General features: G+C 38.1%; 1 protein-coding gene across 5 annotated transcripts in view; it reads left to right on the top strand.

The window, feature by feature from the left end:
• The window catches only part of ptpn21 (protein tyrosine phosphatase non-receptor type 21), an 82,139-nt gene extending 56,631 nt beyond the window's left edge, over positions 1-25,508 (top strand). For 4 of the 5 annotated variants that reach the window (XM_072568415.1, XM_072568413.1, XM_072568414.1 and 1 more), the window contains exons 12-19: positions 3,785-3,866; positions 5,023-6,398; positions 13,292-13,435; positions 16,357-16,575; positions 16,722-16,850; positions 20,359-20,593; positions 20,735-20,895; positions 23,544-25,508. In XM_072568415.1, the coding sequence (XP_072424516.1) occupies positions 3,785-3,866; positions 5,023-6,398; positions 13,292-13,435; positions 16,357-16,575; positions 16,722-16,850; positions 20,359-20,593; positions 20,735-20,895; positions 23,544-23,672 (2,475 nt within the window). In that variant the 3' untranslated portion in view covers positions 23,673-25,508. The remainder of the gene's footprint in view (positions 1-3,784; positions 3,867-5,022; positions 6,399-13,291; positions 13,436-16,356; positions 16,576-16,721; positions 16,851-20,358; positions 20,594-20,734; positions 20,896-23,543) is intronic. The other variant, XR_011960430.1, reaches the window with a different exon arrangement.
• Positions 25,509-26,384: the final 876 nt, after the last annotated feature.

The raw sequence follows: 26,384 nt of genomic DNA, 5'->3' as shown, positions 1-26,384 counted from the left end.
TTGCAATGTTTGTTTTTCTCTCTCACACACTGTCTGTCAAATACCACCTTTTTCCCAGCTGTTTTCAGTTCTGACAAAGGATTACTAGACTTAATGTTAATTCTGTTTTCTCACTACAGATGTTGCCAGGCTTACAGAGCTTCTCCAGTACTTTGTTTTTGTTCTTTATTGTTCTTTAACTGTTCAAAGGCCTTTTCGACCTCGTGAAGTTGGGATTATACTGAAATGATTGCAAGTGGTATTCCGTGAGATGGACTCAATAACACTCACTCTTGAAGACCAGAATATATTAAGGAGATGCTCAATGTGTTCTGTCCATCAGGCATTGATCCCTGATGAGCACTTCTGTGTTCTTGGCTGGCTGTGAAGTAGGGCCTTGCGTGCAGGGAATTGAGGTAGTCTTAACTACACTAAAGAAACTGTGCCAGTTGTGATTATTGGCTAACCCAATAGCCAGCTATGTTAGTCATGGGTCTTTTTGTTTTGATGGGTCTCAGCCTCGGGGGAAGTTGCTTTCTAGTTCAAGTTGGGTTGCTCTCTCAATTTCAGAAATATCTTGAACTTGTCAGCACTTGGATTTCTTGCTAGCTTTCATTGAACTAGTCATGATGTTTCCTAATTGAACGACTGAGCGTTTCATCTCTGGTACAGCTTATGGAACCATTGAGGGCAGACCAGGCACTGTGTCCACTCTGTGCCTTTTGACATTAAGATGCTGACTGCTCAGGTCTCTGATATCATGGTTTTTTGAGTACTTCAGTGTTGATTTCCCTGCGGCATTGTTTCTGTTTCTATCGCAGCTTTGAGGGAGCATTAATGTTGATGATGGAGCAATTAGGCAGTGGTCCACCCAGCAGTCATCAACTTTTGTCATTGTGCAATGAAATAGCTGTCCTTCACTTGGATCATATAGTCAAGCAGATATCAGTGCATGAAGCAACGATGTTGTAATTTTGATATTTGTTTCTCAGCCAAAACAAGCTGTTGGTTACAATAAGGCTAGCCCATAGGCATTTTGTTAGGAGCACAATACCATTGTTGTTGGATTTCCCTTCCTCATCGATTTATCAGAGCCCTTCAGGTATGGAAACGGTCTATTTGGCCCATCGAGTCTACACCGACCCTCCAAAGATCATCCCACCCAGACCTGCCCCTATCCAATCCCTGTAATCTTGGATTTCCCATGGCTAATCCACCTAGTCCGCACATCCCTGGACACTGTGAGCAAATTAGAATGGCCAATCCAGCTTCTAACATTGAAGTTGCCAAGGAGGATTAGCCTGTCACTCTTTCTATGTTATGGAGTCCAGTAAAGTGCTCAATACTTTAACTGAGGACATAAGATTTTATTAGTGTTCATCTTGGTTTCTTTATTCTAATATTCTTGAGATAACACCTAATAATTCAACTTAAAAAAAGGTCCTTGGGAATCCAAGGTGCTGCCTTTTTATGTCTTCTAAATATATATGTCCAGTTCCTCTGTTATTGCATAGTACTGAGCTTGCTCCTATTTAGAGTCTAATAACTGCTGATTTATTTTTAAAAATACATCATATTAAGTTGAAATATTCTGAGCTTCAATATTTCTTTGCAGCAAGAAAATTAACTCTGTCTCGTATTTTGGCAGCATCTGCAAATGATGTCGGTATTCCTTCAAGTCCCATGTCCAAATCATTGATTTAGCTCCAGCATGTGCTTTTTTTAATCCAGTTTACTAATTAGGAATGTGAAGGCATCAGAGAGTGCAGAAAAGATTCATAAGATTGTTTTCAAGGCTGAGGAACTCCGGTTTTGTGGATAGATTGGCACAACAGGATCTGTTTTCTATGAGCAGGGAAGATTAGCAGATTTGACATAGGTGTTCAAAATCATGAAAATTCGGGAATGTTTTCTTGTAGAAAGGTCAGGGGTCAGATAGCTCTGTTTGAACATAATTAGGAAAAAAAATGGTGGCTTGTAGAAAATCTCTTTTTCCACAGTGGTTAGGAATTTGGGATATACTGACAGAGGTGGACTTAGAGTCATAGAGCTGTACAGCATGGAAACAGATCCTTCGGTCCAACCTGTCCATGCCGACCAGATATCCCAACCCAATCTAGTCCCACCTGCCAGCACCTGGCCCATATCCCTCCAAACCCTTCCTATTCATATACCAATCCAAATGCCTCTTAAATGTTGCAATTGTACCAGCCTCCACCACATCCTCTGGCAGCTCATTCCGTACACGTACCACCCTCTGGGTGAAAACGTTGCCCCTTAGGTCTCTTTTATATCTTTCCCCTCTCACCTTGAACCTATTCACTCTAGTTCTGGACTCCCCGACCCCAGGGAAAAGACTCTGTCTATTTATCCTATCCATGCTCCTATGATTTTGTAAACCTCTGTACGATCACCCCTCAGCCTCCGACGCTCCAGGGAAAACAGCCCCAGCCTGTTCAGCCTCTCCCTATAGCACAAACCCTTCAACCCTGGCAACATCCTTGTAAATCGTTTCTGAACCCTTTCAAGTTTCACAACATCTTTCTGATAGGAAGGAGACCAGAATTGCGCGTGCAGAAAAGATTTGAATGTTATATCTGAAGAGAATGTATTGCAGGGCTAAAGAGAAAAGGTGACGTCGTAGGCCTAGATAAAATTCTTATAGAGGTCTGTCTTGACTATGACAGACAAAATGGTCTATATTTCTTCAAATTTCCCATCACTTAATTTTCTCGAATAATCTACTATCTGTAAGGTAATGATTTTTTTAAAAGTCCACTTCAAACTAAATTCACATATTTCTTACTCATATCTTAATTGTTATGGCCTGAATTTTGCATTACCCCCAGGCTGTTTCTACATTGAATAGCATAGAAATGATCTATCCTTGTAATATCCTGAAAGTCCTGTTGCTTGAGCCTAATGCCTTTATATAATGTGATTACATGAGAACGGAACAACCTTGCATTATAAGAAAATAGTGCAATTGCCATGGCATTTAAACTAATGGGACCAGAATCTCGTTATAGTCAATACAGGTAAGGAAAGTTTGCATTCTACAAATAACTGTCTGAGTTCTTCATTGTATTAAAACCAATTCATGTTGAGGAAGCACATGTTATTGCAGAGCCGATTGTATTTTGACTTGATTCCTGATCAAAAGTAATGTTGCCATTCCTGTTGCTTACCTTGCTTTCATTTTGAATCTAGAGAAACCTCTTTTAAATACTAGCTGCACAAAATTTTATTTAAAGCGTAACAAAAATAGTTCCCATGTTTTAATGTTTGCCTTCAGATTCCCATGCCAATCATTGGTGGCCCTTTCTTCACACATCTGTACCCTAAACTCTGGAAGTTCCTCTGTCTTTTCACTTGTCTCTTTCGTTTTGAGGCTTTTTTAAAATTCACCTTTCAGTCGCATTTCAATGGCTCTTCTAAAATCTCCTCCTTTGCAGTGTTAACTTTTGTCTGATTATTTTCTGTGAAGTGCCTTGGGTGCTTTTCTATATTGAAATCTGAGCTATTGATTTGAAATAGACAAAAAGAAAAAACTTTTATGTATAAGACTATTTATGCAAGATTTGTCTAGACTAAACATGTGTTTGATACTTAGTCTTGTGTATCTTTATTTGATTGCTTTATTTCCAGGTGTAGACCACTCTTTTGGAAAGATAAAGACTATTTGCCATGAATCATAACCTTCATTATGCAGGTTTTGGCATTTTTAGTGGTTATACATGGATTACCTTTAGCAGTTGACCTACAATGATATGATTTGCTCTTTATTGCTTTTGTTTTCTTTCAGCCAAAGCCTCATCAGTACATGATGCCATTACCCCAGTTACATTATACTGGACATTATGTAGAACCCTATAAATCTTCTCAAGGTAGAGTACTTAAAGGCATCGTCATAATTAGTTTTCTTCTGTTGCCTTCTGTAATTCAAATTTGTACCCAAAAACAATGGAACTCAAGCATTTTTGACAATCATTGGAAATTGCAGTTGCAGACCTCTGTTTCAAAGGCATTTTTTCCAAAAAAGCCCTATAAGGTATATCATGTCATATTAATTTGCATGATATCATGCATGTTTGATGACATAGGGATATGGTAGAATAGTGATTGTGTTGGAAGATTAGTAATTCTGTGCCTGGACCAATGAGTCAGGATTTAAGATCCCTTGATAACTAATAGTGTAAATTCAATTAATTAGACAAATCTGCTTGAAAGGTAGCAAGATTACACTCTTAGGCATTCACTTCTAGTGTGGGTTGCTGAACAATTTTGACCAGAAAATGCCTTTTCTATGGCTATGATTTATGCATGGTTCTAGAGGTTTTTTGCTTTGTGGCATACTGTTGAACATAAAATCATTGTGGAAAGCTGCTAGTTTAAAAGAAAAGCTTGAAAAAATTTTTGAAATTCTAAGCCTTGAATTATCTATTTCATTTTTATCTTTGATTAATATTGTGTATTAAAATTATTTGTTATAACCTCTATGTAAATAAACTTAACTGACCAAAATTTTTTGTTACTCCACTGAAGTATGACTTTATTTGACAGTTTTAAGTAATTGGAGACTAGTACCCAAACAAAATATCTTGTGTAAAGTTTGGCTTCTGATTCATCTATTGGTTTTGATTTGGTCCAGGACCAGGGATCACCATCTAGGGATACAGGTAGACCAGTTAGGACTGAGATGAGAAATGTTTTTCACTGACAGCTGAGCCTTGGAATTTGCTTCCACAGAAAGCAGTCGAGGCCAAAACATTTTATGATTTCAAGGAGTTGAATCTAGCACTTGGGATTAAAGGAATCAGAGGGAAAAGCGGTAAAAGGCTATTGAGTTGGATGATCAGCCATGATGGTAATAATGAATGGCAAAGCGGGCTTGAAGGGCTGACTGGCCTATTTATCCTAGTTTTTGTTTTTCTATTGATTCAGCAGATTTCACTGTTAAGCTAACTTGTGTGTAGATTTTAGATCAACATTAAATCTGTATGGTTCAGCTGTTCATTCTCTGTACCCTTCACTTAATTTCAGACAATGTCTACATGAATAATCAAAACAGCTTCTATCGATCGCAGACCAGTTTGGATAGAGCGCCATATGAATACAGTGGTCGAATCCGAAATGGCAGTATCTATAGTGCACACAGCACAAGCTCTTTAAATAACCCACAGCACTTTATGCAAGCATCTCCTATGTCTTCAAATCCTAGCATGACTGGAAGTGATGTAATAAGAGGAGATTACATCCCAACTAACAGACACAGTGCAATTATTCCACCCTCCTATAGGCCAACTCCAGATTACGAGACTGTTATGAGGCAGCTAAATCGTGGAATGATTCAAAATGAAAGGCAAAGCCATTCAATGAGAAATCTTAACATAGGCAATTCTTATGCCTACAGTAGACCAGATCCACTTGTTTATAGCCAACCAGAAATCAGAGAACATGCTCAGTTCAATTCACAAAATATGTATCAGTATCCTTTTCATTTGAACTATAGTTTCCATAGTCCATCTCCATATATAACTTTAACTGAGCGACGCCCAGTTGTTGGGGCTGTTAGTGTGCCAGAATTGACCAATGTTCAATTACATGCTCAGGATTACAATGCTGCAAACATGCTGAAAACTCAAGTGTACAGGCCTCCTCCACCCTACCCTTATCCAAGACCTGCAAATAGTACACCTGACCTTTCCCGCCACCTATATGTTAGTAGCAGCAATCCAGATCTGATTACGAGGCGTGTGCATCACTCTGTACAAACTTTTCAGGAAGATAGTTTGCCTGTTGCACATTCACTACAAGAAGTCAGTGAGCCCTTAACTTCTGCCAGATTACATACAAATATTCATAAACGTAACAGTATTGAGATTGCTGGACTTATGCACAATTTTGAGAGTTGGAAACTAAAAGAAAGAACTGTGTCCACACCAAACAATGAAACAAACTCAGAAAAAATAACCTCTGCAAATTCACAACCAAATGTTTATTTTGAGCAAACAAAACCCGGAGAGACTGAAGTTCACGAGGACAAATGTTATCATCATGGGCGATCTTTCTCAGATGCAACTATGCTGATTCACAGTAGTGAAGAGGATGAGGAATATGATGCAAGGTGCATTGAGCATACGTCTCAAACGTCAGCCAAGTTAAATCAATTGATTAATGAACCATTGGCAGATTATCTGTATAGTTCTGCACCTACTCTTGGAAGACAGCCCAGTTCAGAAAAGCGAGCACAAGAACGGGAGGTAACAGAAACAACACGGTTTCTGCCATTTGTGTCTGAGTCTGATCTCAATACAGTCGGAAGAATCCAGATAAGAAGAGAGTCTTCAAAGAAGAGACCAATGTCTGAAGTGCTTTCTAGTAAATTATATGCTATGGAAGCTCTCCCACCACTTGGGGTGAGTAATTTAACACTAGTTCTTTATCTTAGCTGTAAATATATTTCTTACATGCTGTACAACCATTATACAACATTTATTTAATTAAAGGTCTTGTATTGGCTTATTTAAGTCATAGGAAGCCACTTGGATCATTTAAGTCCACATTTGATTCTTTGTAAAACAGTCCAGTCAATCCTATTCCTCTTGCATTATCCCCATTATCTTGCAAATTTATTTTTCTCAAGTGCCTATTATCTGTGCTTCTGCCATCGACATATTGAGGAATTCAGTTTATTAACAGTCGCTGCGCAAAATGGTTCTTCCTCACATCCTTGTTTGTATCTCATGTACAAAATCTTGAATCTGTGTCCACTCATCCTTGTACTATCAACTAAATGGGAACAGCTTTTCATTTGAATAATTTAAAGTAGATGATTAAATTAGATTCCCAGCAGTATAGAAACAGGCCATTTGGCCCAACCAGTCCACACCGACCCTCCCAACAGTAACCCATTCAGACCCATTCCTCTGACTCGTACACCTAACACTATGGGCAATTTAGCATGACCAATTCACCTGACCTGCACATCTTTGGATTGTGGGAGGAAACCCACACAGACACTGGCAGAATGTGCAAACTGCACACAAACAGTCACTCAAGGTGGGAATTGAACTTGGGTCCCTAGTGCTGTGAGACAGCAGTGCTCACCACTGAGCCACCATGTCGCCCTGCCCAGTTATCTCAACCTGTCACAATTTGAACACATCTATCAATTCTCCCTCAACTTCATTTGCTTCAAAAAAAAGCCACATTTCCCCAGCTTATGTTTGCAGTTGCGTAACTAGATCCTTATACAGATTCAGCACAACTTCTATTTAAGGAGCCCAAGTACATATACTTGATTGATTAATCTTTCAATATGTCCTGAGACTTCAGAGATTACACAGGGCCCTCTGTCCCTGTATAACTCTCTAGATCTGTGCCAATAAGTGATTGCCTCTTTCTAACTCTTCTGCTAACATGAATTGCCACTAAATTCTCAGTATTAATTTCTAGCTGCTACTTGTTTAACCATTATGCTAGCTTATCACATACGGATGAGGAAGGACACAACTTCGACTGGGCTAACACATCCATCCTCTGACAAGCCAAACCAAGACACACATGAGAATTTCTAGAAGCATGGCATTCCAACCGGAACTCTATCAACAAACACATCGAGTTAGACCCCATCTACCACCCCCTGAGAAAAGAAACAAGAAGTGACTTCACCACAGGAAATAACATCACCAACCCAAAGAAATCCAAACATATCAATAGAAAGCAGAAAGTTTTAGCATTGCTTCGCCTGAGGCCCACTGAAGATGTTATCTAGTAGGGTAGCAAATGAACCTTCCAGCTCAGTGAGCAAACCTACATCCAAAAGCTTATGCCCTGTTGCAATCAGTTTTATCTTCCTAAACCTTCAAGTTTAGTATCATCTGAAATTTTTAACTTGCACTCTGTATTCCAGTATCCAAGTCATTTATATATAACAAATGTAGTGATCCCAGTGCTGATGCTTGGGGAGCTCTGCTATCTGTCATCTTTCAATTTGAAAAGCATTAATTTATTACAAATCACTGGTTTCTGTCCTTAAATCAGTTTTACTTTATCCAAGTTGACAGTGACCCTCTTCCGTAAGCCTGAATTTTGTTGATTATTCTGTAATGTCATAGTTTTCAAAATGAATTACTTAATAACACTTTTAGACTGCATCTATGGCATTTCCTTCATCTAACTTCCATTACTTCAAAAATGTATTTAGAATAATCAAATACGAACATTTTTTTAACAAATCTGTAATGCTGTCCTTAATTTAAGAAGGCGCATGAGAAAGGATTACTCTGCCAGGTTTATTTTGCCTGAGCTGAAGAAGCAGTAGGATATAGCAAGTGACAAAAATGTTTTATTGGTTTGGATGCATATTTCATAATTGAGATGAAAGTTGAAAAAGGCAGGCTGGATAGTCCAACAAGCATCTGTCATTTTGTCATCAGTTATATTTGTGAGTTTTGACATTCCTATGTGCTAATGCAAGCTCCAGGTGCACCATTAGAAGGTTGCATAGTCTTGCAATTCATTGCAAGGACATCTGAAGAATAACAGTGCTACTGTCGTAATGTGTGGTGATGGAAAAGCACAGCCAATCAGGCAGCATCTGAGGAGCAGGAGAGTCAATATTTCGAACATGAACTCTTCATCAGCTCTTCCCTGATGAAGAGCTCCAGCTCGCAACATCATCTCTCCTGCTCCTCAGATGCTGCCTGATTGGCTGTACGTTTACTAGCACCACATATTTTGACTGATCTCCAGCATCTGCAGTCCTCCATTTCTCCTATAACTGTTCTACTGTCAGTATAGTCCATGTCACCAAGCTCCAAAGCTTTTCTGCCTCCAATTTATTCCAGGCTAGCTTTGGACTATCCGCTAATGCTCGTTGTATATACATTACTACATATTAGGAGCAAGAATAGGCCATTCAGCTGCCTTTGAAATGTAGGCCCAATTTCTCGCACTCCATCTTCTGATAACCTTCGACTCCCTTGTTAGTCACAAATCTGTTTTATTTATCTATCCGATCATCTATCTTGTCTTGTCCATCTACTTTGTGTATCTTAGTTCTCCTCACCTCTTAGAAGATCACTTACTTTTAATTTGAGTCCCATCATTTCATGTCATCCCATAAGGGAGACATTCTTTCAGCATTTGCTTTGGCAGATTCTGTTAGGATCCTGTATCTCAATAAGATAGTCTCCTCTTCTGGATGTTAGGCCCAGCCTTACAACCTGTTCTCAAATCATAGTCCGTCCCATCCCAGATATCAATGGAATGAACTAGAGTAAACCCTTCTTTGTACTGCTTTGAATTTAATCCTTTCTTAGCCAATGATGCCAAAACTACACAGTACTCCAGATGTGTTTTCACCAATGCTCTACAACTGGAGCAAAATGTGGCTATTTTTATTTCCATTTCTCCTGATAAATAGCAATATTTCTAATCTCGTGCTGTATCTAAAAGTTGATTTTGTGATTCATGTACTATGACACCTTGAACTCTCTACCTCCATTCTACAATCATTCTCCATTTAAATGACATTGTTTTCTCTATATTTCCTGTCAAAGTGAACAAGTTCACATTTTTCTGGCATTGTATTCCAACTGCCAAATTTTTTGCCCATTTGCTCAACCTATCTTTACCCCTTTGCAGGCTACTTACAACCTCTTCACAACTTAATTTTCAACCCATCTTTATGGCATCAGCAAATTCTTGCATTTTTATTCATGGGATCTAAGAATTCTCTCATGACCAGTCTGTATAACAATTAACAATGGTTACATGATCACCATTACATTATTATTTATTGAATTCAAAATTCATTATTTGCCATGGTGGGATTTTAGCCAGAATCACCAGAACTTTACTCTTTAAGTTCAGTCACCTGAAATAGCTCATCAAAAGCCGGTATCCCATCACCAAGTCATCCTTTATTTACATGTGCATAGTAGTTGACACTGGTCTGCCTTCCTCAGAGCCAGCTTACCAGTGTGAACAGAGCCTCTCTCACTCCTGTTGATATAGAACATAGAAAAGTGCAGCACAGAACAGGCCCGTTGGCCCACGGTGTTATGCCGAGAATTAATCCTAATAACCTAACCTACGCACCCCTCAATTCATGTGCATATCCAACAGTCGCTTAAATGACTCTGCTTCCACCACCACTGCTGGCAGCGCATTCATTGCATTGACAACTCTCTCCATGTCTCTCATTACCTTGTATACTTTGATCACCTCTCTTCCTCCTTCTCTCCAGAGAGAAAAATCTGAGCTTAGTCCATCTCTCTTCATAAGGCAAGCCCTCCAGTCCAGGCAGCATCCTGGCAAACCTTTGCACCCTCTCCAAAGCTTCCGTATCTTTCCTATAGTAGGGTGACCAGAACTGGATGCAATATTTCAAGTGTGGTCTCACCAGGGACTTGTAGAACTATAGCAAAACCTCGCGGCTCTTAAACTTGATCCTCTGTTAATGAAAGCCAAAATACCATATTTTTTCTTAACAACCCTATCCACTTGGATGGCTACTTTGAGGGATCTATGTACTTGAACACCAAGATCCTTGTGTTCCTCCACACTGTCAAGAATCCTGTCTTCAATCCTATATTCAGCATTTGAGTTTGACCTTCCAAAATGCATCACTTCACATTTATCCAGGTTGAACTCCATCTGCCATTTCTCAGCCCAGCTTTGCATCCTGTCTATGTCACACCGCAGCCTTCAATAGCCCTTGATACTTTCAACGGCACCTCCAACCTTTTGTGTCATCTGCAAATTCACTAACCCACCCCTCACCTCCTCATCCAAGTCATGTCTGTCAGTCAGGGCTCCCCAAATGGACCAGGCTAACAGCCCCAATCAGGCAACTTATTCTGCGAACCACCTGGCTGGCCTCATTACATCATCACTCCCCCCAACATGAATTAAAATTATCCATGATTTTTGCAGTTACATTTTCGCAAGTCCCCTTTTTTTTTGCTGTGTACCCTGTTGTAACATGTGGTTACTATTAGGGGCCGTACATACAATGCCCACCAGTACCTTCTTACCTTTTCTATTTTGCGCTTACCCAGTTTGATTCTGCATGGTGATCTAGAGATCTAAGATAATCTCTTTATTGTATAAGTGTTACTTTTTCTTAGCTTCCTATCCTCTTTAACTGTTATGAACCCTCTCAGTCTTTAAAACCTTACAGCCATGTCTTTAAAATGGTCACCAGATCATTTGTATTTTTCTATTTATGCTGTCACTTTTTCAGTTTTGTTACAAATGCTGTGCATTTAGATACAAAGCTGTGAGATTTTGTCTTTTTTACTATTTTCCTTACCTCTATTCCTAACTGCTGTTGCATTCTTAGGTTTGCATGTTCTGTCCTAAACTAACATGTTTTGACCATCATTGCTTATTTTTAGCTTGCCCTGTTTTCTCTGTTCAATCATCATATATTTCCAAAACTTGATCCCTCGCCCCCTACCAAAGGTACACATACTTTATCAGAAACACTCTGTCCAGCTGGTTTTCGGAATTAGGAATTTTTCGAATTTCGGAATGTGACAGTTCAATGGTGAAATTTTTAAAAATCTTACCGATCAGCAGGCTCAGTGAGTACTATGGACCCTGAGACAGAATTGAGGCCTGCCAGTGCTCAGCCATGGCCCCCCACACCACATCTGAGTGACATACGTCGAGTGGGTGTGGAGTTAACTGTTTGCACGTCAAACAATCTTGTTAGTGAGATAAACACTTCACTTCATTTTAAAAAAACCTTCGGATTTTGGAGCTTTTTGGATAAAGTGTTGTCTACCCATATTTAGTTTAAAGCTGCATCTACTATCCTAATTAAATATATCATTGAACATGGCCAATACATTCCCAGCAAAGATGTAATGTTCACCAAAGAGTTGCATTTCAGAAACCATACAGAGTCATGTGGCCTGATGTCCAGATCCTGTTCCACCATTGTTTGACCCTGCTCACTTATGCAGTGTGACTCCCCTTATGCCACCCATTTGAACTAACACTTTGATATAGCTGAACTGTTGCTTCTAAATGCCAATAACCGGGTACATGGAATGCTGCTTTATTGTTGTTCTAGGCTTGCAAAAACTGACAAAACAAAGTATATAATTACTGAAATTCTCTGGCAGAAAAGTCCTGTGAGACTCCAGTTAACTGATTCTCTGTCTGTGAGATGCTGCTAGTCCTGCTGAATTTCTCCAGCACTTTGTTTTTATTTCAGATTTCCAGCATCTGTGCTATATTTGGCATTGTTTCCAGTAATGCATTGCACGTATCTCTCTCAGCTCTTGCTTTGATATATGTCCTACCTTCAAACTTTTAAGTCTATGTGACACAGATTTGAATGTCTTTAGTAGACAACTTGTTTAATGATCCATCACCAGATTTGGCTAGGTCATTTAAGGCCGTATCCAGTTCTACCGTCCTTTGCTGAAACAGCACCCTATTCAAACCCATCCAGGAAGGCAAAAATAAAATGAGATTTCTCCTTCATTCAAACCCTTCTCGTAAATCACCCTGTTCCTGCCATCTCCATCCCCATCTCTAATGGTGAATGCAAAGAATTGTTGAACTGTTTTGTTCTAAAAATTGTCTCTGCTGTTTCTCCTATTGTCTTTGGCTCACTGGATTAACTTCCTCTAGGTCCAGTCTCCATGCGCTGTATATCTCGTTTGCGCAGTCTGTATCTTGCTTGTACGCTTTCTCTCACTCTCTATAATATTTCCCCAAATGTTTTTTCAAGTTTTTCTTCCAGCTTCATTTCTGCCTCCTCTGAATTCATCTTGTATAAATCTTAAACTGTGATGCTCGAGCTTCCTTTTCTGGCATCTGTTAAGTGATATTAGTTTTTCTCTCACCTTGGATGCTGTTCTCTTTCAAATCTGCCATTATCATGCTTTCTTCAGAAAAACATTCTTGACGTTGTGCTATCTATCTTGGTGAGAAGTGGGGAATGTGAAAGAATTGTAAACAGTTTATTATGAAGGTGTCTTCTTTATGGTTATGCAGCAGATTGGTTTTTGGAAAACTGTCTTTGGTCTTTGACCATTTTAGAGATATTTGCTTTGTTCATTTGAATTGTTCTATCCTCTTGCATTTGACCTGTGGAACAACTGTTTGAGGGTTATTTTTAATTATATGCTGTTGTATTTAATTAATGGTTCATTATACAGAGCCTTTCTGGCTCTGCAGAATCTTATCATGCAGATTTTGTACACAGAAAGCAAATGTGTTCTTGATTGTTACAGCTGTTAACTAATGTATTTTGTATTTTTAAAATTGTTCTTATGTTTTGAAGGATATAAGAAAAGGAACTCGTATATCAGATATTAGGAAAATTGGACCACTGAAACTGGCAGAATTAAATGGATTGACACCATTTCAAAAACCTTTACCTGAAGTTATTAAAGTTGAGCCTATCAAGACATCACATGATGATAGAGTATGATTTAATATCATTTACATTATTTATATACAGTGTTACTGTTTGAAGACTGAACTGTTAAAGACCTAATGTTTGTTGAAACTCTTCATACCAAGAATTACAATTGAATTAGTGAAATGATAATTGCAAAATATAATAAATTACTGAGATTTTGTCTGTGGGCATGAGTAGTACAATTGAGCTTCACATTTCTGCAGGGAAATTACCCAGAATTCCCCATTCCTATTCGCACTACATGTTGGAACTGTGCATCTGTGAATAGACGTGAAGCAGTGAGGCTTATTAATCCTCACAAAGTAGTAACACGCTGGTTCAGCTTTAGGAATTTTAAAATAAAACTTAAGGTTATTTTACTTGTAGATATTTCAAGCATATTTTCATTGTTAAAAATGCTGTTGTAAATGAATATTTAAAAGGTCTTTCTCATCCATATTTCAATGAAAGCATGTACAAGTATCCACTAAAATAAAAATTATATGACAAGGTTTTAAAAAGGTTATCTTTCTCAGATAGCCACATTCCCTCCTGACTTAGAACTAAATTGCCGTCCCTTCGCTGTCATGATGCAAATATCTGGAATTCCCTTTTCAACAGCACTGTAAAGCATTGCTCACCAACAGCTCAATGGCAGTTAAGGCACGGACTATAAGTATTAGCCTAGCCCAGGATGCCCATCTCCCATGAACAGGTGAAAAGAATTGCAATTTCTTTTTCTCCTTGTACCTTATCCAAGCATGCTGAAGTCATAGTATACTACTACTGCCATGTCATATGTGGTTAATATTTAAGGTTTAATTACTACTGACCCATCAGGAGCTACCTCTGGTTAATTCCATTTTATAATTAACTATTGATAAAGGGCAACAATGTTATTGCAAACAAATATAAAACAATGGGAAAAGAGTTTTAATTATGCAACTACTTCCAAAATCTCTCAAATGATTTCAGAATTTTCACAAATAAAAACAAAGACCGCTGGATGCTGGAAATTGGAAACAAAAACAAATTGCTGGAAAAACTCAGCAAGTCTGATACATCTGTGGAGAGAAATCTGAGTTAATGTTTTGGGCCCACTGAACCATTCTTAGAGCGGTTCTGAGGAAGGATCAGTTGACCTGAAATGTTAACACTGGTTTCTTTCCACAGATGCTGCTAGTCCAGATGAGCTTTACCAGCACTTATGATTTTGTTTCAAAATCTTTCCAGTTATTTTTATATATGGCTTTTTAGCTTAAAACTTTATTCTTCCGAATTTAAAGTGAAGCTGTATTTTAGGAGGAAGAATTTTTATTGGAAGAAATTAATGGTTTCTTTAAATCTTTACATTCGTAATTTAGCGAGAGCCATGCCTTAGCTTTTGGTTATTGAAATATTTATCACATCAAAAATTAGGCTCTGGATGCACCTTATAGAGTCATAAAGATCTACAGTAACGAAACAAACCCTTTGGTCCAACTCGACCATGCCAACTAGATATCTAATATAAGACTAGTTCCACTTGCCAGCATTTGGCCCAGATATCCTCTAAACCTTTCCTATTCCTTTTAAATATTGTAATCATAGCAGCCTGCATAACTTTGTCAGGCAGCTCATGGGCTACCCTATGCATGGAAAAATTGCCCCTTTGGGTCCCTTCTATAACTTTCCGCTCTCACCTCTAGGTTGGACCCTAGGGGGAATACCTTGCCTATTTACCTATCCATGCCCCTCGTGATTTTATAAAGTTCTTATAAAATCACCCATCAGCCTTTGCTTCAGGGGAAAGAGCCCCAGCCTATTCAGCCTCTCCCTATAGCTCAAAACCTCCAACCCTGGCAACATCTTTGTAAATCTTTTCTGAACCTTTTCAAGTTTCACAACATCCTCCTTATTGGAGAAAGACCAGAATTACATACAATACTCCAAAAGTAGCTGAACTATAATTCTGTCCAGCCACAAAATGACCTCCCAGCTCCTATCCTCAATGCTCTGACCAATAAAGGAAAGTATACCAAATGCCCCTTTTGCTATCCTGTCTACCTTAGACTCCACTTCAAGGAACTACGAACCTGCTCTCCAATGTCTCTTTGTTCAGCAGCACTCCCTAGGATGTTATTGTTAAGTGTATTAAGTCCTGTCCTTGATTTGCCTTTCCAAAGTGCAGCACCTCCTATTTATCTAAATTAAATTCATCAACCACTCCTCACCACCACTTTTGCCCAACCTGATCAAGATTCCGTTGTAACCGGAAGTAACCTTTGCTGTCCATGGCATCTCTAATTTTAGTGTCATCTACAAATGTACTAATCACACCTCCTGTGTTCATATTCAAGTCATGTATATATTAGTTTGTACTTTTTATTGTTGGGTTTTTAAAAAAATTATTCTCATGAAAGGTAATTTCTGTAGGATTCTAAAAAGAAGTTGCATTAAACTGAAATTTCTAGAAAAGGATATTTGTTTGCAGTAATACAAATATAAAACTTCAAGTCTTAAAGATGCCTCTTAGACCAGTGCGATAGAGGGCTGTCATGGCCGAAATAGAAAGCTGACTTTTTTTAAAAATGAGTGACTGTAAGAAACAAATGCTAATTATTTAACTGGATAAAATAGCTTGATTAAGTTGCTCTGCCTTCGATAAAGATCTGAACTAACCAATAGTATTATAATTATTACAGTTTGCTTGAGGTCTCCATAGGTTTTAATTCTTCATTGGTTGCTGCAACTGTGTTTACATTCACTCCTGTATTTTGTTTGTAATCCTGTTAGAGAAAGAAGAAAATTAGCAAAGGCAAAATTCTTGCAAATTGCTTACAAAACACAATGAAAAAGATGTTTTCGATGGTGAAGTGTACTTTGGAAATCTGTTTATTACATGACTGCTTCAGCAGGTTCAATCTAAAATAAAATGGCTCTTGTAAATGTGCTTTGTATTTTAGTGCAAAATTTTGGAGCAGCGTCTAGAACAAAAAATGGTGTTTACAGAATATGAAAAAGTTCCAAAGAAACACCCAACAGCAGAATGTACCATAGCATTACTACCTGAAAATGCAGAAAGAAATCGATTTGCTGATGTTATTCCCTATGATGATAATAGAGTGGAGTTAGTGCCTACAAAAGAGAACAATACTGGTTACATAAATGCATCGCATATTAAGGTATTTAGGTTTGCTTAATAATTGTTTTGGTTTGTGAAAAGTTACAAGTATGGCAATTCTGAAAATTCCATTTACCAATATTTGAAATAAACAACTCTTTGTTCGCTTTACCATGTTCGTCAATACCTTTCTCCTTTTCTTTACAGATAATAGTGGAAGGCAAGGAATGGAATTACATTGCCACGCAAGGACCACTCCAGACCACTTGCCTTGATTTTTGGCAAATGGTGTGGGAGCAAGGGGTTGCCATCATTGCCATGGTTACAATAGAAGAGGTATTCCCTAATTTGCTTTAAGATGATTTATTATCTATATTTTCTATGTATTTGTTGAGCTTTTGTAATAAAAAATCATAAGATGTCAAAATAGAGCTAAACATTCTAAGTGAAAGCTTGGTTTCATTTTTCCTTGATCATGCCAGAATCCATACTTCAATCACACTTCAACTTGAATATTATTCTTGGACGATATGGTCTCTGGAATTTTAAAAATGAATTTGTGCATGCTTGCAGTACTCATGAACATAGTATATTACTGCTGATGGAATGAGCTGGATTTCCAGGCTCTTTGGTGGGGAGGTGGTATGGGGAGGAAGCAGAATGAGGTATTTGGTGCTCCAAAACACTGAAATTAGTTGATGTGCTGTTTTTCCCATGCTATTTTTACCACCACCACCACCACCTTTCGCAGAGACAAGTTTGGGCAAGCAATGTGTAACTGACTAGGTTTGTTCAGATAGAACAAAAATTCCTTGGCGTTCAGTTTTGCTTTAGCTGGTACATTTGGATGCTTGGAAATGAGCAGCTAGTGGCAGCTCTTCGGAGAGCTGTAGAGGTCACTGCCTGCGAGGGCAGCTTAGTGTATATGTCATTTCAACCATAATCGCCTATAGTACTGGCTTGATTGTATAATTTTCGTTTATCAAGTTTAGAAAGGTTGGTGAGAGGAAACTTCCAATTCGAAACGCTATCTCTTGCAGACTGTTGCACCTTCCTAGCATGAAGGCCTTTTACCCTGTAGCTTTGAGACCTGTCCACCATCCTTAATTAGACTAGGAACATATCTCCATTGCCATGCTAAAGGAGAATCTGTGAAAGTCCACTGAATCACTGACCACTGTGGGCAATATCAGGGCACAAAAGCATTCCTGATTCCTATTTCCTACTTCTAAAGGGAAGATCCAGCCCCAAAAATAACTCTTAAGTTGTGGAGATAATGAGTTTTTAAATTTCTTTTGCATACCTGGCAGGCTAGTATTTATTGTCCATCCCTAGTTGCCCTTGAGAAGGAGGTGGTGAGCTTCCTTTTTAAAAAAACTGCAGTCCATACGCTGTCAGTAGACCCACAATGCTGTTAGGGAGGGAATTCTAGGATTGCCACCCAATGACCGTGAAGGGACAGCAATCTATTTCTAAATGCGGAATGGTTCTTTGGGGAATATGCTGGGACACAAGGTTGCACGTTGTTTTGGAGTATGACACTGCCACTGTTGATGGCAGTCACTACCTCATGGATGCCAAATCTTGAGTTGCTACATCTCTTTGAAGCTCTGGATGTAGGTTTGCTTGTTGGGCTGAAAGGTTCGGTTTCAGACATTTTGTCACCATACTAGGTAACATCATCAGGTGAGCCTCCGGATGAAGCACTGGCATTATGGCCTGTTTTTTGTGTTTCGTTTTCCTTGGATCGGTAGTGTAGATTTCTGTGGTGCTGTCATTTCCTGGTTTTATTTCTCTCGGGGGTGGTAAATGGGATCCAAGTCAATGTGTTTGTTGATAGAGTTCCTGTTGGAGTGCCATGCTTCTAGGACCTCTTGCACGTGTCTATGTTTGGCTTGTCCGAGGATTGATGTGTTGTCCCGGTCGAAGTGGTGTCCTTCCTCATCCATATGTAAGGTTACTAGTGAGAGTGGGTCATGTCTTTTTGTGCCTAGTTGATGTTTATGTATCCTGTTGGCTAGTTTTCTGCCTGTTTGCCCAATGTAATGTTTGTTACGGTTCTTGCAAGGTATTTTGTAAATGACATTAGTTTTGCTTGTTGTCTGTATAGGGTCTTTCAAGTTCATTATCCCATACTAGGTGACATCAGGTATAGTTCATTAGTTTTAGTGTGTTGGTGGTTTTGTGGGCTACCACGGTGCCAAGAGGTCTGGCAGTCATTTCCAAGATCTGTGGTGTAGGGGAGAGTGGCTAGGGTTTCTGGACGTGTTTTGTCTGCTTGTTTGGGTTTGTTGCTGAGCAATTGGTGGACTGTGTTCATTGGTTACCCATTCTTTTTGAATACACTGTAAAGGTGATTTTCCTCTGCTTTGCGTAGTTCCTCTGCGCTGCAGTGTGTGGTGGCTCATTGCAATAATGTTCTAATTCAGCTTCAGTTGTGGATATTGCGATGATTACTTCTGTAATTCAGTATTTGGTCCGTATGTGTTCTTTTCCTGCAGACACTGGTTTCAAGTTCCCCATTGTCTGTTCGCTTTACTGCCACATCTAGGAATGGCAGTTTGTTGTTGTTTTTCCTCCTCTTTAGTGAATTTTATGCCAGTAAGGGTATTATTAATGGTCTTGAAAGTTTCCTGTAATTTGTTTTGTGGCCCACAAACTCACCAACGTGCTAAAACAGCAGCTAATGAACTTGAAAGACCCTATACAGACAACAAGAAAAACTAATGTCATTTACAAAATACCTTGCAAGAACTGTAACAAACATTATGTTGGACAAACAGGCAGAAAACTAGCTACCATGATATATGAACATCAACTTGACACAAAAAGACATGACCCACTCTCACTAGTATCCTTACATACGGATGAGGAAGGGCACCACTTTGACAGGGACAATGCATGCATTCTTGGACAAGCCAAACAAAGACAGGCACGAGAATTCCTAGAAGCATGGCACTCCAACCAGAACTCTATCAACAAACACATTGACTTGGATCCCATTTACCCTGAGCAAAAGAACAGGAAGTAAAGTCACTAACTTAAGGAAACCTAAACGCATGAATAAAAAGCAAGTCATAGCACCAGTGCTTCATCCGGAGGCTTACTGATGATGTTACCTAGTATGGTGACAAAGCGTCTGAAACCGAACCTTCCAGCTCAGCGAGCAAACCTACATCCAGAACCTCAACTAGAGCAACAATTCTTCTCAAAACTCGCTAATATCGCTTTGTAGTCTGTCCCTTTTTAGTTTGCTGATAGTACCACACAGTATGATAGAGGATGTTTTCAGTGTGAAGATGGAAGGTTGTTTCCACAGGAGCTATCTTGGTGGTCACCCTTACTGATACTGTACGAGAGAGATGTACCTGCAGCTGCCATATTAGTGAGGATGAGGTCAAATATGTTTTTCCCTCTTGTTGATTCTCTCACCACCTGCTGTAGATGCAATCTAGCAGCTATGTCCTTTGGACCTGACCAGCTCAATCAGAAATGCTGCTGCTGAGCAACTCTTGGTTGTGGACATTGAAATCCCCCACCCAGAGTACATTTTGTGCCCTTACCACCCTCCGTGCTTCCTCCCAATGTTGCTCCACATGGAGGGGTATTGTTTTTCAATTGAGGAAAGAGAGTGCAGGGTAATCTCATTTAACTTCTCAAAGATATTTAGGAAAATTATATGTCTTTTTATTCACCAGTTTGTACTTCACACGTTTAAGAAAATTATATTCTGTAAAGTGACTTCTAAAGTTTTGTTCACAATACAAGTACTTGGAGTATGCATTCCAATTATAGAATTTTATGTTTAGTGTTAATCAAGCTCTTTGTTGTAATAACATTACAGGAGGGAGGGAGAGAGAAAAGTTTTCGGTATTGGCCTCGATTAGGCTCTAGGAATAACTCTGTCACGTATGGAAGATTCAAAATTACTACAAGATTTCGAACAGACTCTGGTTGTTATGCAACCACTGGGTTAAAAATTAAACATCTGTTGAATGGGCAAGAGAGAACAGTGTGGCACTTGCAGTATACAGATTGGCCAGAAAATGGCTGTCCAGAAGATATCAAAGGATTCCGATGTGAGTTTCATTGAATTCTGATTGGCAGCACTTGTCATTTTAAGTTTAAAACAAAATGTTTATGCTAAGGCATTTTGACTGTATTGCAAAAAATGTTTCTTTAATAATGACCCCTTTTTAAATTTCTTATTGCTTTTACAGCATATTTGGATGAAATTGAGTCAGTGCGTCGTCACACCAATAGTACAGCAGACAGTAAAAATCCGGATATGCCTTTACTTATACACTGCAGCGCTGGTGTAGGAAGGACTGGTGTTGTGATTTTATCAGAAATTATGATTGGCTGCCTGGAGCACAATGCAGTAAGATTATCCTATTTGTTAAACTTGCTATGTCATATGATTCTGATAAATTCAAGCAACCTCTGCACAACTGATAAAACAACAGATATGTGTTTACTTGCTTTCTCCCAGTCTCCCATCACTTAAGTAATTTACAATTTATAAATCTGAAGGCACAGTTTGTGACTCTGCAGAGTATTGAAGAAAATGATGAACTGCAATTTCATTGAATCTATGAAGTTCCCCCTTTTGACTTAATACTGGAAGCTACAGAGTGCAAATTATGTGTCTCTTTCCAAAGTGAGCATAGATGCAAAATACCCATTTAACAGGGCTATTATTTCTTCACCACCCATAAGTCTTGTCTGTTTCTGTTCAAAGACCACAATTCCCCTCTACAATTGTTTCCCTTAATGTATTTATGAAAAATATTATTTTCAGCTTGATAACCCTTGAAGCTTTTTTCAAAATGTTCGTTCTTTTGTATTTTTCTTGTCTCTCACTGATAATTTTCTTCATAGCTCTTGCTTTTTGCCGAATTTCCTTTTCTGTTTTAATAAGCCTTTTAACTTGATCTTTTCTGCTACCTTATTGCTTAACTGCATGTGTGCTATTAATCTGTAGGTTTACCCATCAGTTCAGCCTAGTTTCCTGCAGTTTGTGGCTCATCCCTAAAATTTACATCATTTAAATTTCTAACCTGAGTTTGTAAATCTCACTTTTTTTTAGAAACAGCACATCAGATTAAATTGTTATGTTGATTTAAGTCAATATCATTCAATGAATATTAAATTAACTAATTCATGATCGTTGCTCACCCTGTTGTCCATGTATAATATGGCCTGTTCCCTTATTAGCTCTCATTTTTGCTTATCAAGTTCACCTTTTTATACTGTAGGTGTAAATCTCCTCATTATGGTTGCATTTTTTTGTAATCTGTTTCTCCTATATATGTATTTTAAATGCACCCATTAAACACAAAAGTAATCACTTATTTTGTTCAGCTTTAACATGATAAAATGTTCGAGTTGCTTCATAGGACTATTTGAAAATAAAACCTCGCAACGCTAAGGATTGTGCAGATTCTGTCTTCAAGAGCTTGCATGATTTCGCATGAGAAACAACTTTTTTTTCCCTCAAGGCAGAACTTATACACTTAATGGTACTGTCCTGGGGAGTGTTGCTGAGACCGAGGGGTGCAGGTTGGAGTTACAATAGACAAGAACAATGCATTTGGTACACTGGCCTTATTCGTCATTGTATGGATTATAGAATTTGGGATGTCATATTGTAGCTGTACAGGACATTGGTTAGACCACTTTTGGAATACACTGTTCAATTCTAGTCTCCCTGCTATAGGAAAGATGTTATTAAACTTGAGAGGGTGCAGAAAAGATTTACAAGTATGTTGTCAGGATAGAAGGTTTTGGACCTATAGGGAGAGACTAAATAGGCTCGGGTTATTTTCCCTGGAGTGTCGGAGGCCGAGAGGTGACCTCATAGAGGTTTCGGGCTAGTTTTCTGCTCAAACCTTACACAATGCGCCCAGTATGTCTTAGAGTTAGAGTTACAGCGCACTGTACAGAATTGAACAGAGTATTCCAAAAGTGGCCTAACCAATGTCCTGTACAGCTACAATATGACATCCCAACTCCTAAATGCCACCTTCACCTCCCATCTACCTGCTCTTGCACTCCTAGGTTTCTTTGTTCGGCAACACTCTCCAAGACCTTATCACTAAGTGTATAAGTCCTGCCTGATGTGCTTTACCAAAATGCATGATCTCCCATTTATCGAAGTTAAATTCCATCTGCCACTCAGCCCGTTGGCCTATCTGACCAAGGTCCCGTTGTACTGTGAGGTACTGTTCTTCACTGTCCATTGCACCACCAATTTTGGTGTCATCTATAAACTTACTATCCATACTTCGTATATTCACATCCAAATCATTTATGTAAATTACGAAAAGCAATGGACCGTACACCAATTCTTATGGCACATGTCTGGACACCGGCCTCCAATCTGAAAAGCAACCCTCTATCATCACCTTCTGTTTCCTACTTTTGAGCCAATTTTGTATCCAATTGGCAAGCTTTCCCTGGATTCCACATAATCCAATCTTACTAACCAATCTACCACATGAAACCTTGTTGAGCGCCTTGCTGAAGACCACATAGACAACAACTACTGCTCTGCCTCCTTCAATCTTTGTCACTTTTTCAAACAGCTCAATCCCATTAATGCGATATGATTTCCTTGTTGACTATCCCAAATCAGTCTTTGCCATTCCAAATGCATGTAAATCCTGTCCCTCAGAGTCCCCTCCAACAGCTTCCCTAGCACTGGTGTTAAGCTCACCCATCTACAATTCCCTGGATTTTCCTTACAGCCTTTCTTAAATAATGGCACCAAATTAGCCAACCTTTCAGTCTTCCACCACCTCACCTGTGGCTGCAATAATGCAAATATCTCAGCAAGGGACCCAACAATCTCTTCCCTAGCTTCCCACAAAATTCTGGGAAACACCTAATCAGGTCCTGGGGATTTATCTACCTTTTGTGTTTTAAAACCTCCAGCTCCACCTTTTCAAGACATCACTGTTCATTTCCCCAAGTTCTTTAGCTCCATGTATGACATAGTAAATGATATTTTCTTTTTTTTAATTCCAGACTCTGGATATTACTACCATGCTGAATCTGCTCAGACAGCAACGGATGTTAATGGTGCAAACAATTACACAATATATCTTTGTCTACAAAGTGCTCATTCACTTTCTGAGAAGTTCTAGGCTGATTTAAGCTTGTATTTATAATACTGTTATTTTGTAATAACTGATTGTAGAATTGTTTTAAATGAAGGAAACGTTTTTCTACCCCTTGAGTTGAGGAGGAGAAAGTCAATTCGCATGAAAAAAAGTGCGATGTTCACAAATGGAGCACCAAATTTTTAAAGGTGAAGTTAAATATTTTACCTCTGATATTTTTAATTATTTTAAAATAGGCATTGTGCTTCATTTTAATGAAGAATATAGTTCAATACAGCATAAGTGAAACCTATCTTAGTGCAGTTTTTCACTTTAATTTGCACCCAAATTTAACTTTTAACCATTTCCTCCAGCTGAACATTATAAACAATAATATCTTGGCATAAACATCATGAAACTCTGTATTTGGTGCATGATCAGTTTTAAGCTATAGTGTGGAAGTATTTTACCTTTAATAGATATGTAATGATGACTGCTATATTTATAGTAGGAGGAAATGAAAATATGCAAGCAGAACGAGTGAATGTGAGGTTGAACTGGTGCAAGTGGAAGTTTTTTGTTAGAATTAATTTTCTAGTGTGTAAATAGGTGAAAAATCCTTTTTTAGGCTTATAATGTATCATGGTTTACAGAAGTAATGAAAATACATGTAATGTTATGAAATAAACCAATCCTGTTTGTTTTTCAATAGACCTGTTCAGTTAGGCATGACTATCAACTTTGTAAAAACTATGTGTATAGTTTAATTACACTCAATTACAATTATTAAAACTTAAATGTTATGTGATTACTCAAAATAATGTAAGTTTATTCAGTTCATTTATCTACTTTTAGCTGTTAGACCTATTGTTATTTTTGAATTACTTTTAGCTTAGGTTTAAGTTTGAGTATTTTAGCACTGATAACTATTTGATGTAAGTGAGAGAGTCTGCACACAACTGGCTTTTGTGTGATCTTCACTGTAACATACTTTTGTGTAATATAATTTTGCAGTAAAGCACTTCAATCATAATCTATGAATTGGAAAACTGCTGCTAAGTGAGTTGAGTTTACAAAGTTTAAAAGAGAAGGATTTCAGCTCAGTGTCCATAATGTTTCTTTTAAAGCTTCCTTACTGGCCTAATTTTATTGACTTCCACTTGATTCAGTAATTAGAAAAAAATGAGTTTATGACAAATGGTAGTTTGTTTCCTTTACAGGGTAGTATATTCAATCATGGGAGTATGAAGGACAATCTGTGAAACATTTTTGTGTATATATAAATTATGTAGATCACATCATATTCTTAAATGTACAGGGTTTTACTTTGTGAAGATTATCTGAGTGCATGGTTTTGTACATTGAAGTCAACATATGCTGTATTCTTTCTTGGTGTTCTCTTTACATCAAATGGAATATGACCTGTACATTAATTATGGGTTTACAAATGTGGCTTATAATGTTTTGTAACTTGGAATTCTGTCACTTTGAGTAATGCTAGAAGAATTTGATATTGTAGAGCATCCTGTTGTAACCCACCCATCTGTTACATATTATGTGAAAGACATCTCTGTAGAGATGATGAAATATTTTTGATTGCTTCCTGAAAAATAAGTAGCCATGTTTTGTAACTGCTGATTTAAATACAAATACCACTGTGTTGCATAAAATAAATCTTTGCATAATTTGGCTGAAGCATCTTTTCAATATGTGACATTTTATGGGTTTTTTTTCCAGAAATAAGCAAAGCTATAGTTTTAACATTTTCCTGTTTGCATTTACCTTGACTAAATTTGCGTGTGCCAGTATATATGTAAAGTCACTTCGTAAAATGCTTTTTTTATGACACTTACAGAAATATTCATCAGCTTGAATAAATGATACGATCGAGCTTCCAAGTTCTGGAATGATTATATCAATTTTGAAAAGCGCACTCAAAATATACTGCAGCATCTTAGAATTGTGAGGTTTTGGCCTCTTGAGCCTGCTCAGTGATTCAACAAGACCATGGTTGATCCAACATTCCTTATGTCCAGCCCTTGCCCCGTAACCCTTGATTTCCCTTCCTTATTAAGAAGGTGGAGGCCGTTCAACCCATCATGTCAGCACCAGCTCTTCAAATGAGCTTTTTGCCTAAGTGTCATTTTCCTTCCTTTTCCCCACAACCCTGCATAGTTTCTATTCAAATAATCTTCTATTGCCTTCTTAAATGCCTGTCTCGACCATACTTCCAGGGAGTGCATTCCAAGGCCTAATTACTTACTCTAGAAAATAAATTGTTTCTTTTGCAATTTACTTGCCCCTCTCGTTCTTGATTCTTTTGCAAGTTACAAATTACAGGATGACTTGAAAATTTAGTGTATTTTAAAGATTTATTATGCATGTGATCTTGTATAAACAAGCTATGAATGTTTTAATTTTTTAGGAAAATTGCCTTAGGAAATGTTAAGAAGGAAATGTTTGATTCAGGATGCTTATACTTAAAACAAAAGCCATTTAGTCTACAAAAAAAGTAGGATTTGATTGTTACACATTTTACATTGACAAACCAGCAGAGGGCAAATTTTATTGCAATTTGACGATAAAGTTGTTTGCTGAGAACTGTCACTTGCTAACTCTATTTTCCTCACCGAATAGTGAGGCTATGGGAGTTCAAAACGTGAGCATAGGTGAACAGTATTTAAAATATTTCAAACATACAATTACCTACAGGTTACTATTTATAACTAATTTCATTCTTTGTTTTAAACAATTAATTATACATTTG

Source organism: Chiloscyllium punctatum, chromosome 4 (assembly GCF_047496795.1).
Source record: "Chiloscyllium punctatum isolate Juve2018m chromosome 4, sChiPun1.3, whole genome shotgun sequence".
Taxonomy (NCBI): domain Eukaryota; kingdom Metazoa; phylum Chordata; class Chondrichthyes; order Orectolobiformes; family Hemiscylliidae; genus Chiloscyllium; species Chiloscyllium punctatum.
This window is presented reverse-complemented; position numbering and strand designations above follow the sequence as displayed.